This window comes from Danio aesculapii, chromosome 13 (assembly GCF_903798145.1).
Source record: "Danio aesculapii chromosome 13, fDanAes4.1, whole genome shotgun sequence".
Taxonomy (NCBI): Eukaryota; Metazoa; Chordata; class Actinopteri; order Cypriniformes; family Danionidae; genus Danio; species Danio aesculapii.
The window spans coordinates 29,636,221-29,653,446 of NC_079447.1; the positions used below are offsets into that span (position 1 = coordinate 29,636,221).

At 36.7% G+C, this 17,226-nt stretch overlaps 1 protein-coding gene across 1 annotated transcript in view; it reads right to left on the bottom strand.

Annotated features, from left to right (window-relative positions):
• The window catches only part of khdrbs2 (KH domain containing, RNA binding, signal transduction associated 2), a 119,019-nt gene that overhangs the window by 24,854 nt on the left and 76,939 nt on the right, over window positions 1-17,226 (bottom strand). Inside the window, exons 4-6 of the mRNA XM_056470296.1 lie at window positions 16,635-16,781; window positions 7,435-7,562; window positions 4,673-4,865 (exon numbers count right to left, since the gene is read on the bottom strand). Coding sequence (XP_056326271.1) covers window positions 4,673-4,865; window positions 7,435-7,562; window positions 16,635-16,781 — 468 coding nt within the window. The remainder of the gene's footprint in view (window positions 1-4,672; window positions 4,866-7,434; window positions 7,563-16,634; window positions 16,782-17,226) is intronic.

The window sequence follows — 17,226 nt, forward strand, 5'->3', positions numbered from 1 at the left end:
GTGTGTAAAGAGGTCTGTTGAGATACTATGCGAGACGCTCATGGCTTCTTTCACAGTGATTGACCTTTTTCGTTTATTTATCCACACTGAACTGGTTGTGACCTTAGAATGCATTTTGAATGCTTTTAATTGAAGTTTCAAACAGTAAGTACATTAAAACAGTGTATTATTCAGAAGGGAAAAGTAAAAGGCTGTTGCATCTGAAATGTATCAAACGGAACACATAATCAAACATCACATAAAGGTCATATATAAAATTATTTGTAAGCCATGCGGATACTTATTGCTATTCTTTTATATATATGAATATTCCTTTACATTTCTATGAATCCACCACTAGTGTTATTAAACATAACTGAACAAATATTGCCCTCAAACAGCTTTCCTCATCTGATATTGGTCAAGATAAACAGATAGCTCTGCCCCATTCTAACCCTTTACAGTTTCTGGATCCAAATACTCTATCAGACAACACAGGGAGGCTTAACAATGGTACTAATAAATGCTCACAATGTACTGTAATACTACACTCTTTAACCCAAATAGTTGACTAGAAACTATTACTAACATACATTAAAAATGAACAATACAGCATTTGTGTTAAAACTTCAGTTTAGGACACAGTACATAGTATTAACAAACCCTAATTAACACTATTAGCTTAGCTAAACTACTAATTAGCTGTTTATTAATAGTTACGATGTGTTTTTGTAGTCCTCAAACTTTGTTCACTGTAGGCTTTGCTAAGCTAACTCTGTAAAAGCCAATGTCTTCCTTTACATTGAACTTTGAGTGTATTACATTCACAGACGTTGTTTATGTTCACACAGTTACATTACACATGAACTGTATGATATCGTAGGGGATCACTCCTCTTTAAAGTGATATGACTAATTTGTGATCAAAAATGATTTTTTAATTTAAGTAAGAAGAGGTTTAGACCCAGAAACAGTACTTTGTGCATCATTCACAACTTAACAAGCCGATTGGTTGAGGCCCTGTTGCTATGCCAGGCTAGTCAGAAAAATCAAACAAACAAAATCATGTTTTGATAACAGCACTGCGCCTCAGTGTTTACACTTTTTAACTTAACCTACAAATGTCTTACAGATTAAGCTGGGATAGTAGAAAGTACAGCAACGTCGAAATAACGGATAACAGATAAGGATAATTACAAACCATAGCAGCTTTGAAGATATTATTTGAGAGCGAGAGCACGGATATCTGTAGTTTTCTATTCAGAGGTGTGTTTATTTAGTGGGAAGGAAAGGGGCGTCAGCTCATGGTGAAGTGTCGGCCTGGTTTGTGGAAGAGCGAAGAGCTTCTGAAAAGGCACTTGTGATCTTTGAGTAAAGCTGTTGTGCTGAGAGCGAGAGGAGGAGGAGGAGGAGGATGCAGTCTGGCAAGGCTCCGCTCATATACATAACAGCTATGATTAAGTCAATTCAATCCCCACCAACAAAAAGAGCACAACAGTGGATATTCTTCTGACTTTCATGGTATACATCTTGAACCTAGATGACAGTTTAAGTCTATATAAAAGCAGCCTGTATATCTGCAAACTGCCAGATGTTTTCCATTAAGTGTATATTGTAAGCATATATTGTACACACAATCTTGTAAACACACATTTTTATTCCTTCACCTTATCTCAACCATTGAGCCTGGGACTCAATGTCAGTTTCAGCTAAAATTGGAAGTGGAAGACTATTATTTGTTATTATTATTATTATTATTATTATTAATAAAAAATATATATGGTAATATTTTTGTATGTATTATGAATGGCGACGCAGTAGCGCAGTAGGTAGGGCTGTCGCCTAACAGCAAGAAGGTCGCTGGTTCGAGCCTCGGCTGGGTCAGTTGCCGTTTCTGTGTAGAGTTTGCATGTTCTCCCTGCATTCGCGTGGGTTTTCTCCGGGTGCTCCGGTTTCCCCCACAGTCCAAAGACATGTGGTACAGGTGAATTGGGTAGGCTAAATTGTCTGTAGTGTATGAGTGTGTATGGATGTTTCCCAGAGATGGGTTGCGGCTGGAAGGGCATCCGCTGCGTAAAACATATGCTGGATAAGTTGGCGGTTCATTCTGCTGTGGTGACCCCGGATTAATAAAGGGACTAAGCTGAAAAGAAAATGAATGAATGAAAATGTATTATGAATGATTTCACTTAATATTTAAACAATTAAATATTTAATATAAGTTTCTAGCAAATTACCATAATTTAATGGTTTAGTTCATGTAATTCATGCAAATAATTTATTATTTACGTTTTAAAACATCTCAACTAAGAGGGTTTAGCATTGAGTAACCATTGTCATTTGTATAAATAATTAATTGTATTGTTTTTTGAGGTTTTAAAATAAGATTTTGTCTTTCTATTTTTGTCTTAAATACTTTTATATACAGTACTTTTTTCAGCTAATATTTATTGCATTTCAAATAAAGTCTGTTTAGTTCTGTGGTCCTAGTTAACTATAATAAGTTAAGTCACATTTTATTTTGATGGTCCGTTCGTTGAATTTAAGTTACATTCCATCTACATGTCAACTAATTCTCTTTAGATTATAAGTAGACTGTTAGGTTGGGGTTAAGGTTGGGGTTAGGGTTAGTGTAACTTGACATGTACATGGAACGGTTCTTATAGTCAGTTAAATGTCTGTTTAAGGTACAGTATCAACAGATATTAAGCAGACAGTCTAATACTCAAATACTAATACTCAAAATGGACCATCAAAATAAAGTGTTACCAATAAATCTGCGACATAATAATAACAAAAGCTTAAACTATTTTTATTTCTTATTATTTTGTCGTTTTCCAGTCATCACAAATGCCAGCAATCTAGCCCTTGCAGAACATTCACTATCACCCAAACAAAAATTCTGCCACTGAACTGTACTACATTTCCCATCAGGCACCAACCCCCCCCCCCACACACACACAGCTGTAGCTCACGAAGACTGATTAGTTGGACTATATATACGCCTCACATTCTCACACACATTGCTGAGTCTTGTTCACCTGTAACGCCTCATTTCACAAGGGGCGTCAACAGTAATGCTTCCTATTCACTTTAACTTGGTGATATCAAGTGTTTCCAAACTGAATTGTGGGTCCGTCGGCACTGCTTCAGCACCTTTGCTTGCTGCAGAAGTTGGGAATTTCTCAACTTTTCAAGTGCCAACGGAAGTGTCAGCCAATCAGATCGCTTTATGCAAATTCCCCAGCTCAGACAGTAGCCATTTGCGTACTCGTTTCATTTGCTGACGCTGCTATGACGATCACGTCCAAACACACCCTGAAGCGGCAAAAAGCTGAAGCCCCCATGTGAATCAGGCATATTACCAAGCATTATTCTTGTCTAGCCTTGCCGTGCCTTTTGATCCTTGGCTTGTTTATTGTTTATGCTGTTTGCCGCCTGCCCCAAACTTTTTTCCTGTGACCAGACTACACTTTTGGATTACCCTCTTGATACTGTTTGTTCCTGTTTTGACCATTGCCTGTCTGACTAAGTTGTAAATAAACAGCATTTGGACCCTCATGTCCGTTGTACCTTGACTCCCTTGTTACGACAGTTTATTTATTTTCTTAGGAACACTGAACCTTTTCAGGATTGTTTGATATTACTGTAATATTACTTGTCTGCTACATCAATCACAGATGAGCATTATTCAGAAAGAATTGTTCTTGATGAAATTTGGGAAGTACTAATAATAGTTTTTTGACTCAAATCTCTCTCTAGGCACACAACATGCATTTAAATTGATAAAAGCAGTCAATACGCACACTTATATATTGTCAAAAAGCCATCTCTATCTAAATAGTACATGTAATGCAGTTCTCAAAGTCACGGGAAAAATACTTGAGGTTAAGGAGTGGCAGGGTTTGATTTTGAAGGGTAGGATACAATATGTTCCTAGTGAACTGCTCATTTCTTAGTTCACATTCCTCCACCTGCCTACCTCAGACCCAATTACTCACAGAAATATGAGCGCGTTTTCCATGTCTGCCGTAACACAGAGGCTCTCCAGCAGAACTCAATTCACGCAGGTAATGAGTCTGTACTCTAACATTTCCCCATGCAGACAGACCAATCTGCCACCGCGCTGCACATATAGGCCTTCTGCATTAGGCAAAAGCTCAGAGGGAATCCAATCCAAGAGATATTGCTTTTTTCATTAGGTTGGAGTTTGACGTTCACTTGGCTGAGAATTCTCAAAAATAACCTTGCGCACACCTGGGTCTGCAAAAAGCCTGCGATCTGGAGTTACTGGCCTATAAATGGAAAAATTCCATTATTGTTCAGGACTAATAATATTTGCAGCTAACCTCCAACGGAGTAAGTAGATGCTTTTTGCGCTCAAGGCTGTTCTTTACTGTATGTCAACATGTGGACTAACAATCTGTCTGAATGGATTTAGTTTGTAGGCTATGTTTACACTAGTGTATTTTCATTTTAACATGTTGTTTTAAAATGAAAACAATCCTTGCACATTACAGTGACTCCTTTACAGCACTGTATGTTCCTGAAAACATCCAACTTCATGACTAAAACTGCATGTTATAACTGCAGCCTGTAAACAATTATTCAATTCAATTGTGCTGAAAGAAAAATAAATTATGAGCTTAAGCATTTAAAAAAATCTGAGTACAAAATTGTATATGCTGACTTACATAATCTTCATATGACTTGTGCGTGGCCTGCAGTGACGGGGCTCTGTATCCAGGTGTTCCAGCTGTTCCTCTGGCTCGGGGTGCAGATACACCTCTGGCTGGTGTGGGGACAGAGGTGCGGGAGCCCACAGTTCCTCTGGGGGCTGCTGCTCCTCGTCCAGGTGGAGCGGGTGGTGCTGTACTTCCTCGACCTCTGAAGGCACAAGTAAATAGACAGATATGATTATTAGCATAATAGAGCATATGTAAAAGAGCAAAAACAGAATAATTAATAAGACAACTTTCCAACAATGTTAATAATTTAATGCCAGTTTTCATGTAAAAAAATAATGAATAATAAAACAAATAAAATAAGGTAAAACCCACATCCAGTTCGCATCACCAAATATACAAATAATTGTGTGATATTATTGTAATATTACTCTTCTGCAGATTCTACCATTCCCAGTCACATACTAAAGGCTGAAAGCTGTGGCTGAGTTATGCAAAAATAGTGCTGCACAGCTCCAGTGTTTACCCATGAAAAATTAGCATTTTGTGTGAAGTCATTTGCTGCAGTGCTATAATACCGGGCTGCTGTTAGCCAGTGTTTTCATCACGACAGCCTATTAAAGCCCTGTGAACCATAATGCCAGTGACTCAATAAGGTTAGACAGCGGAGTTTTCAGAGATATGGCAATATTCACTGCCTCAGTTCTTTCCCCATCTCTGGTTACACACTGTAAAACCGCTAGTGAAGCTTGCCATGAAAACACAGCCTGTACAATACGTTATTTCATTCAGTACAACAAAAGACAGCTTTATTTTGATCCACAGTTTTGCTCTCTTGTGCTTGTATTGTTTTTTGGGAGGATGATTCTGTGAAGTAAAGGGGTGAAGCTGTCTGTTTCTGGAGTCGTTTTCAACCTGATTACTGTTGCAACATGGCAGATGGAGTTGGCGGCATTGGTGAATGGCAGATGCTTCAGTCTGTCCAGATCTGCATTCAGTCCATCCAACTCCAGAGATCCTACAGGGACTAATGGCCTCATCAGTGTTGTTTTTGCCATGCTGATTTGTGGTAATGACTTCTCAGGGCTCCACGAGGAGAACATCAAGGGGAAGAGGCATTTTATAGCTTTATCTGCCAGGAACGGTAAACAGAAAGATCATATTTTGAATCTATTATTACTACCTGAGGTAGTGCAAGCTGTCGTTGTTGTGGGAGAATCCTAGAGGGATCGATAGAGGCTCAGACAAGCCCGAACAAGTGCAGTGTGGAATTTATGAAATAAACATTAAAGATGGTGTAAATAATGGATGACGGTATATAGAAGTTCTGCTTTTGAAGAGAACAATTAAAGCTTCACCTGCTAACCTGATTAATAATGCTGAGCCTCGGGGTAGGTTCATGATCCAACAGAGCGCAGATGTTTGGGGGTGAAAATTGGGCCTCAGTTAGAGTTCAAACGGATACAGTAAACGTGGATGACTTATGCTTCATCAAATATGTTTGTATTTGTGTGTGTTTGTGTGACCTTAGATCACAAAACCAGTCATAAGTGTTAAACGCTCTGAAAAATTAGCTATTTGGGTTACAAAATAGGACAATATTTAGCCAAGAAATAATTATTTAAAAATCTGGAACTTGAGGGTTAAAAAATGCAGAGAAAATCTCCTTTAAAGTTGTCTAAATTAAGTTCTTAGCAATGCATATTACTAATGAAAATTGAGTTTTTACCTTTACATAAGGACATTCATAGAATGTGCTCATGGAACATGATCGTTACTTAATATACTAATGATTTTTGGCATGAAATACAAAATTATAATTTGGAATCACTGTGTTTTAAACTATTCCCACAAATATTCATGTGCAACATTTTTTGCAAGACTGGTTTTGTCGTCCAGGGTCCCATAAAAGATCTTTTATTGATTTTTGTGTAGTTTTCGTGTCCAAAAATCTAATTTCAGTACATATTTTCATTTTTTTATTTTCCTTCGGTTTAGTCCCTTTATTCATCAGGGGTCGCCACAGTGGAATGAACCACCAACTTATCCAGCATATGTTTTACACCGTGGATTCCCTTCCAGCTGCAACCCAGTACTGGGAAACATCCATACACAGTCATTCACACTCATACACTCTGGCCAATTTAGTTTACTCAATTCACCTGTACTGCATGTCTTTGGGCTTGGAAACCAAAGCACCCAGAGGAAACCCATGCCAACACAGAAAGAACATGCAAACTCCACACAGGAATGCCAACTTACCAAGCCGTGGATCGAACAAGCAACCTTCTTGCTTTGAGTTGACAGTGCTAACCACTGAGCCACCGTTTCGCCATCCATACATCTAATTTATTTAAATATTGCAATGTTTATAATTAATGATTGTGTACATTATACTTATTTTACTTTTAGTTGACCTAATAATATGTAATATAAATAATATTTAATGCCATTTTTATGATGATGTGTTTAATGGTGTGGAGAGGGAAACCTTTCTATCACAAGATCCACCAATAGCAAACAACAACAAATATTGTCCTATATTCTTCTTCAAGTTGACATGAATTTCACTCTAAATTACGTCATTATTTGGAAAAAAGGCACTCAAAATTTCTGTTCCATATCAGGGTCTCACTATCTTTTCATTTTTCTCTTGTCAAATGAGTTCGTAATGACAAAGGTTGCTAAATTACAACATATTTTAGTGAGCTGTTCCTTTATGGTCAGTTTCTAATATTCATCATAGTAGTATTCAGGTGAAGTTACTGTACCTGGGGGAAGCTGTGGAGGTCAGCCGCAATCCACGTCCCCGCGCACTTCTTCCTCGGCTCGGTTCATCTGAGCCATTCAAGTAGGAGAGCTCGCGGAGCTGCTCCTGCCTGATTTCATCATTGTAATCCTGTGCAAAGACAACAAAAACACCAAACTTGACTAAAAAAAGATATATTTAGCAATATATAGCAAGGCGTTGTGTGTGCATCTCATCTAACATGCTCCTGTTCAACCACAGCAGAAATTATCCAGTTGGATGCACATCTTGCAGACGCCGGCGTAAAAGCAAATGAGCCTTAAATGTGTTGCCAGAACACCAGAACGCTGGCAGCGAATGCTAAATATACTGCCAGAAAGTTTTGCTGACTTCAAACAAAAAAGTAAGGATAAAAAATGAAACCTTGTTTTTTAGATGTGAAGGACATGAAACATTTTTGCATGTATACTGACAAACAGGCACCATATGACACGCATACTGAAAATATGGTGTAGAAAGAGGGGCCGAGGTGCACACGAATCTTTCATTTAGAGTAAGAAGAATGATAGAGGCAGGAGAAAAATAGAGCACTGGCTTATTAACTTTGTTTGACATCAGCTATCAGCACATTGTTGTGAAAGAATAATTCCACTTTCTGCATTTATAAAGTCCCTCTCTTATTTGATTGAACATGACAGGGCCCTGAATCACAAGGACGATTACAGAGTGGATAGCGCTTATTTTATTATCATGTCACTGCCACAGGCAGATAAACGGAGCCTCATTTCCACCAGCCACTTATTTCCCTTCCTGTTTGGCCCAATAGTTGTACAGGAAAATATCAGACATGGCAGCAAGAGGAGAGTGGTCTTTCTCAGAGATACGCTTCCCAATCAGTGAAGATTTAAAAATATACAAAATACAATACAGTATATTTACTATAAGAAATATACACTTAGCTGCTGTGTTGATTTTTTTTTCATATATTATATGTGATTATAGAAATGTATGTATAATGTGTGGCAAGGTTGTTTTTCTTCTTCATTTTAAGGTTTAAAGAAAATTAAAGAGAAAATTTTCCCATCAAAAAGGTAAAACCTTTGAGACACACCTACCTATTACATATTTGCAAGGACCGATTTAAAGGGTTTTTACCTGTAAGAGTAAACGTTTACAGAAATAACAAAAAATACATTTGATTTTGGCTTGATGTTGTTAGAAATTAAGTCACACAAAATTTCCAATTATGCTTCAGTGCCTTTTTGCATTTATTTAATCAGATATTGTGGAAAATTATCACAATTTTAAAAAAAAATTGTTGCTGTTGTATTTTTAATGTAATTCATTACTTCAAAAACCCTGGTAAGCTAATATGCAGATTTTATTCTTTAAAACGTTAATTCATTTTTTGTTGTGCTGCATATTAATTTTGTAGAAATTATTTTTGCCAAGGACTCTTGACTAGCAAAAGAGTAGCATTTAATCGAAATCCTGAAATATCTTGTGAAACGTATCCTATAAACTCCTAAAAAAATCCTAAAAAAAACCTATATTTATAAAAAATAAATGCGTTTCTTTAAATAAAATCGAACTAACCTCAAATTGATTAATAGTAGTGCATTTAATAACACTACATACATATCCATTCACAAAGTGATGTTTATCTATATACAAATTTTGAGAGGATCACATGCTTATGATTGATCATGGCTGGTCCTGCATTAGCTATCAAATGATTTACCAAGCAGATGAATCCTAACGCACAATAAATGACCAGAGTTTCTTACTGAAAAATCCCCCTTCCACCCCACTCCTCCTACCTTTTCCTAGATAGGGCAGCACGGCAGCTCAGTGGTTAACACTGTTCCTCACAGCAAGGACATCACTGGTTCAAGTCTTTACTAGGCCAGTTGACATTTTTGTGCAGAGTTTACATGTTCTCCCCGTGTTCATGTGGGTTTCCCCTGGGTTCCCCGATTTCCTCCAACAGTCCAAAGACGTGTCATAAGGGAACTGACTAAACCAAATTATAGATGAGCTTTTAGCCAGGCTACTATCTATGCCTTTAGGTCAGCAGTTTATCTCTCCTTAGCAATCCCAATAATCTGTCATGGGTCCTAAATAAACCAGGGGAGTTCTCGAGACCTACATGAGCTCAAACTCCCCTTTCGCCCATCAAACGGGACAGAGCCCCGGGCTCGAGGACCTTTGGAGCTCAGGGCTCTCTCCCAGAACAGCATGCCAAACATGCTTTATTATCAATCATCAGCTACTGTAAGTGTGAACTCTTGAATCTGACCATTAAGCAAAACATTTTACCTTGAACAAACATTGGAAATTGGACAAAGGGACTAATTTTAGAATAACATCTTCTTAGACCTCCTTTACATCATTAAGATCTTTTTCATCAGTCCAATTATGAAAGATGACAATGCTGAATACAGGTGTAAATGGGGTCTAGAACTTTTGACCACTTCCAGAGGTAGTTAGAAAGCTATTTGAACAGATTGCTTTCATAGTATCAACTCTCTTGTGATTGAATGCAATTGAAAATCAATAAAACACCAACAACAAGTAATCTCCATCTACTGACCTAACACTTGATCATTATGGGCTATTTTCTCAGAAAGCGCACCAAAAATCATAATTTGCTCAGTGTTTCACTATAACACACAGATTACAATCAAAACTGTAGTTTCCATCCGCAATCTTTTCAATCACTTGTTTTCTCACTCCCATTCTTTCAATAGTACTCCCGAGTGACACTAGATGCTCTCATGAAAGCGAAGTAGAGCATGACCAAATAAGAGGGAAGGGTCTCAACAAAATCTCTTCACAAGTGGTCACAAAAAATGCATTTGAACACATACTAATACTACTGTAGGTGCAAACAACGCCACAGTGACTACAGAAACTGAAACTCAAGAAAGGAATTTTGATAGCTTGTACACCATGCAGGTTGAAAGGAGGTTTATGTAGGTGATGTGAAGTGCTTGGATCAGCGAGGTTTTTCCTGTTTCCAGGGCAGAGTGTGTCGCAGCACAAAAACAATCCCTCTGCATTCATTGCTTTGAGAAATAAGGGCAACAAACGGACAGAGCGAAATGTATTTTTAAGCTGATCAGATGTAATGAGGATTCTGATGGATTCATTATGTAGAGTCTCTCATGGTGAAGCTAATTATGTTCTAAATCAGATTTAATAGCAGCTGTAATGCATTGATTCGGGACACAAACTGGGAGCCTTAGAAACACCAGGTCATATTGAGTCCAGCCAATTGGTCAGGCTACAAAAATAGAAGGAAATGTATCATTTTTTAATTGATACAGTAAGTACATAAGATGTCTTTACAAAATCTAGTCTGTTTTTGACTAGCCAGACGAGACCCTGCATGCAAAGGTTTTTTTGTGTGTGATTTTGGGCATTTTTGCATTTAATAATAAAAAATAGAAAGTTTTTTTTTTTCATTCATTTGTTCAATTTTAACTAATTCATTTGTTGCTTTTATCTATAATACATATTTTAAAGGCTGCTTTCTCACACTCAAAAAATATTACAGCTGCTTGTTCAAACTACCTGTTTAAAATGAGCTGAAACAACACAATTCTTGTCATTTCTTTGGCCAATTTGTTTTATGTTCAGTCCACTTAAATTTGTAAACCATTAAGTTAACTTAAGCTTATTGTGTTGGGACAACATGAAAGAATTGTGTTGGTCCAACTACCTGGTTATGGGATTTGTAGTTCCCAGCATGCTTTGCGTGGGATTGATTTAAGAGAGGGAAATGTTGACAATAAAAGTAATCTTAGGTGTTTAAAGTTAATAGAAAGACTTGTTAGAGTTTAATCTTCACTTCAGTTTGAAGATTTAGTAGAGTTTTATGTAATGCTTTGAGTTTTGAGATTACCACCTTGCAGAAACATCCATGCTTTGGGCGTTTGCAGCAAAAATGCAGTTTGTTGCTGTGCTTAGTGAGCAATAACTGTCCTGAAATGTGAGAGGTCAGTCTCAATCAACTGTATATGTAACTATGCTTAAAATATGATTAAAATGACTCTTTTACTTCATTTAGGATGACTTCAAATAAAACTAAGAGACTTTGAAATGTATGACACATAATAGTCATACAGTGCATCCGGAAAGTATTTATAGCCCTTCACTTTTTTTTTTACGTTACAGCCTTATTCCAAAATGGATCAAATTCATTTATTTCCTCAAAATTCTACACACAATACCCCATAATGACAATGTGAAAAAAGATTTTTTGAAATTGTTGCAAATTTATTAAAAATAAAAAACCTGAAAAGTCACATGTACATAAGCATTCACATCCTTTGCTCAATACTTTGTTGACGCACCTTTGGCAGCAATTACAGCCTCAAGTCTTTTTGAATATGATGCTACAAGCTTTGCACACCTGTCATTGGGAATTTTTGCCCATTCCTCTTTGCAGTACCTCTCAATGGGGAGCGATGGGAAGCGACGGTGTGCAGCCATTTTCAGATCTCTCCAGAGATGTTCAATAGGATTTAGGTCTGGGCTCTGGCTGGGCCACTCAAGGACATTTACAGAGTTGTTGTGAAGCCACTCCGTTGATATTTTGGCAGTGTGCTTTGGGTAATTGTCCTGCTGGAAGATGAACCGTTGCCCCAGTCTAAGGTCAGTTTGCTGCATTACTGCATTAATCTTTCCCTTTATCCTGACTAGTCTTCCAGGTCCTGCTGCTGAAAAACATCCCCACAGCATGATGCTGCCACCATCATGCTTCACTGTAGGGATGGTATTACCCTGGTGATGAGCGGTGCCTGGTTTTCTCCAAATATCACACCTGGCATTTACTCCAAAGAGAGTGTAGAATTTTGAAAAATAAATAATTTAATCCATTTTGGAATAAGGCTGTAACATAAAAAATGTGGAAAAAGTGAAGCTCTATGAATACTTTCCGGATGCACTGCACATGATATTATCAGACCTTTGAGTTTGTTAAACAAAAATACATATGTATTTAAACTTTTATTTGATAGAATCATATTAGACCAACTCAATTGCATTTAATTGTGTAACTAGTTTTTTTAGTTGGTGCTGAACAAATATATTGGATGGAAATCCTGCCCTCAATTAAATTGAGTTCATCCAATGAGTTAATTTTTGAGCGCATAAATGAGTGTAAATACTATATTATCTACATTTCAACTGCACATAAAACTTCACTTTATTTCTAACCGTATACTGGTGATGTTTAGCAATATATATTGTATGTTCATATACAGTATAATTTGCCTGATTATTCTACGAAACATTCTATTCTATTAAAAATATGAATGATTTCCCTCTGACTATTCACAGTATTTTATGAATATTGGACTAATAATAAATGATCCCTTTTGTAAAACTCAAATTTGTCAAAAAAAACAAACGAAAATGTTCTGATTTTTGTTCTAGAAATGTATGCAAAATAGTCATATATAATGAAACAGTGGATCATTTGCATATTAAAACATAATATTTAGGAAACTTGTTATTTAAAAAAAGATGTGAATTTATTTGAACCCTATTCAGCAGCAGTGTCTTGCATTAATGAGACTTCATCTGTACAGTAGTGACACTGAGAAGAGCCCACTCACTCCTACTGAAGATGCTGCGTTCTGCATGAATCACTCTCTTTCTGTAGCAGTGTGTGAGGTTGAGTAATCGTGTTCACATAATGGGCTTTCTGTAGGTCTTACCAACAATGGTTAAGGCATATCAGTAGTCCTAGCTGTAAAGGCTTTTTGATGTTTGTTTTTAAAAGACATATTCATTCTATGTTGACCAAAGCTAATCTGCAATTACATTCATTGAATGGAACTACATAATTCATACTGCAATTTGATCCAGAGCTTCAGGTAATCTGTGTGCAGCTTTGTTGAATGAGAATGATGTAGCTTTACAGCTGAAGAATTATGAAGCACTGTCTCTTATAATATATTGTTTTAAATAGATGCTAAATGATTTTAAGGTGCCATATAATAAACTCTGGATATACATAGGCATGGCTGAATAATGGAAATCATATACTGTGAGCTGAGAGAGGGAGGGAGAGAGGGAGAAAGAGAGAAAGGGGGGGGGGGGGGGGGCACTGACGGCTGCAGAGCATCAGAGTAGAGCTCATTAATATTCATGACCATTCCAAATATGGTCAAACCAGAGCTTTTCATTCTAAGGGTAATTCATAAATGAGCATATAAAACTCCTTCTGGAAAGTTTTTACGCTTACCAAAGCCAAGCACCTACTATATAGTTTGCAGAAAACAAGTTAACTTCTTAAACATTACCATAAAAACTATTTGTAAAAATATATATATTTATTTAGTATTATACTTGTGAGCATAAGAGATTAATTATAATGGTAACATATGTGCATGTTTAACACTTCATTTTTAAAGCTCATTGTTTATTTGGAAGTTCACAAGAGCATTTTGTTTTCTGGGAAGTATTCCAGTAGACATTGAAACATGAATGCTGGAGCACCAGTAAGGGCAGGTAATAATGTTAAGTTGGCCAGTTTGTTTCATCTAAAATGTATTCAGGTCTCATAGCGCAGGTCAGCCAAGTTCTTCCACACTTTTTCTTAAGAGTCTTTGCTTTGTGCACAGAGACATCGAGATGCTGGAACAGAAAACCTTCCTGAAACTATTGCAGCCAAATCAGTTCACTTGAATATCATGTGTGCCATGGCATCAAAGTTTATTTTCTCTGGAATTTAGGGCCCTAGCAAAAGCCATTAATTCAGAATGTTGTGAATTCATAATGTCACGTCTTCATTGAACAAATGCTCAGAAACTCCAAGAAATGAATTAATTCACACAGCTGCCTAGATACGATTACCACTTCAAAGTGAGCTATAGTAAGATGCCAGCAAACTCCTTTAATCCTGACAGGAATCAAGCTTTCTGACAAAGATAAATGAGTAGAGCACTATAAACATATTCAAAGAAGGCATTTGCTTCAAACCCTAATGAGCTGCCTTGACGCCTACATAGGCAGCTGCTTTTATGGCAGCATCCTAACTGAAATGGATAGACAAAATTTGACCAAAAAAAGAGGCTTCGTAATTAAGCAAGGGATGTTAGTAAAACATCTTAAAATGCTAACAATGATACTTCACTAGATTTTGCAACCGAGCTATTGAGAATGAGAACTTGCCTGCTTGGTATTCATGAGTGGGCATGAAGATAAAACATGGAAGACTCTGACAGAGAAACATATGGAGGATGTGACCAGATCAGGGCTGTGGATGATGATGCAAAGATGTGGCTCAAGAGGTTAAGAGTCTGCGTAAAACTCAGGGCAGGAGAGGTGAATGTATGGAAACTGTCCTCCTCGAACGCTTCTTGCCTGAGGCCAACAGCACATAGCGCTGCATTAATATTTAGAGTTCAGGAAATCTAGAGATAGACATTTTACATTTTAATCACTATTGAGACTTCCAGTACTTTTTTGTTGAATATGATTACTGACATTAAGAAGCTAATGTGTATACGCTACCTTTCAAAAAATATGCTCCTAAAAAGCAACATTTATTTAAAAAAAAGATAAAAATTTTAATTTATTCATGTGACTGAAAACTGAGTTGTTTTTTTAAAGGGAGTGTGAGATTTCAAAACTTCAAAACAGTAAAAATGCATTGAAATCATGTGAAGTAATCTGGACTATTTAAAATGTAAAAACCAATAATAATAATTACTTGTTCACTGTATATGATATCAGGTTAAAAAAAAGTTTTTTCTATTTTAAACAATATTGTGTAACACTTTAGATTAAGGAACACATATTTACTTTTAGCTAATTGCTTATTAGCATGCATATTACTATTCTGGCTGTTTATTATGACTAATTTCTAATACATGGTTCTTAATACATATTATTAACTTAATCTGCAGGTCTATACACTACCTGACAAAAGTCTTGTTGCCCATCTACGTTTTAGGATCAACAAATAATAATTTGACTTCTAGTTGATCATTTGGTATCAGAAGTGGCTTATATGAAAGACAAAGACTTCTAGATTAAGCTAATTTTACCAAAATAAAATATGATAAGTCTTGTCACTTAGCAGAAATATTGTACAGTATAGAATATAAAGTCATGGTGCAGTGGAAAAAGAATTAATATTGCGTATGATTCCCATGAGCATGGAGGACTGCATTCATACATCTCTGCAATGACTCAATCAACTTATGAATATAGTCATTTGGAATGGCAAAGAAAGCCTTCTTGCAGGACTCCCAGAGCTCATCAAGATTCTTTGGATTCATCTTCAATGCCTCCATCTTCATCTTACCTCAGACATGCTCAATAATGTTCATGTCTGGTGATTGGTCTGGTCAATCCTGGAGTACCTTGACCTTCTTTGGTTTCAGGAACTTTGATGTGGAGGCTGAAGTATGAGAAGGAGCGGAATAACTTGCCCTCTCCTGTGGTTTATAATGTAATGGGCAGCACAAATCTCTTGATACCTCAGGCTATTGATGTTGCCATCCACTCTGCAGATCTCTCGTACGCCCCCATACTGAACGTAACCCCAAACCATGATTTTTCCTTCACCAAACTTGACTGATTTCTGTGAGAATCTTGTGTCTATGTGGGTTTCAATAAGTCTTCTGCAGTATTTGTGATGATTGGGATGCAGTTCAACAGATAATTCATCGAAAGATCTACCTTCTGCCACTTTTTCAAATTATCAACTAGAAGTCAAGTTATTATTTGCTGCTCTTACAGCTGAGATTGACAACAAGACTTTTGTCAGGTATAGTAGTCTATTATAGATTGCTTAAAATTTGATCCTTTAGCTGAACAGCAGTTAATACAACAACTATACCCATACTTAATATTCGTATGCAGTAATTAGAAGTTTACAGAGGGAAAGCTTTTAGTTCTGTGTTCCCCAATGTAAAGTGTTATGAATGATTTGGAAAACACATGACAAGCTATCCAGATTTCCCAAGTCTGCAGCTCATTAGCAAAAGAATTAAAACATGCATGATCTATAATGGATTCTCCAATGTATTTGTTTAATTATATGCATAACACTGTAATCTTTTTTTTTTTACCCCTTGCAATAAACATGGGCAAATATCAGCATGCAGGAAAGCACAGGAGTTTGGTAATGGCTGGCTCACTCATCTCATCTTGGCTTTCAGCTCTCCATCTCTCTGAAGGAATCCAACAGTATGAACTTACTGGGACAAGGAATTTCTTAATCTCCTCCAGGGCATGGCTCATGCGGGAATAGGCTTCTCCAGGTGGTGCGAAAACCTCAATTAAAACGTGAAGATCGTTGCTCAAATGAGCGTATTTCGCCTCTCCACTTTTCCTCAGCTCTTCTTCCTAGAGATGGAAAAATATCAAGTCAGGAATTCTGTGTGAAGAATTAATCATACCCTTAATGAATTAAAGAAATGGTGATTTTCCCCGCTGAATCGCATTATGCATAAATTGAACTGAGAGTGAACTTGAAAAGAATTAAGTGAAAATTCTGTCACCATTTGCTCACTTTAATGTATTTACTGTTCAGTACCATAATTCACAGATAGATCTAATTTTTCATTTAGAATAACAATAGTACATTTTATCAGGCATATAAAGAGTCATTTGATGGCATATTAAAACAAACTATATGTATTAAAGGATCAAAGTGCAGCTTTAAGACGCAGATTGCCATTTAAAATCTATAATGTAAGTCAACTTAAAGTTTAAAGCTTTGCCACTATGATTTAAACAACAAGGTTTTACCCATTAGACAGCAACAAGTTCAATTAAATCAATTAAATAT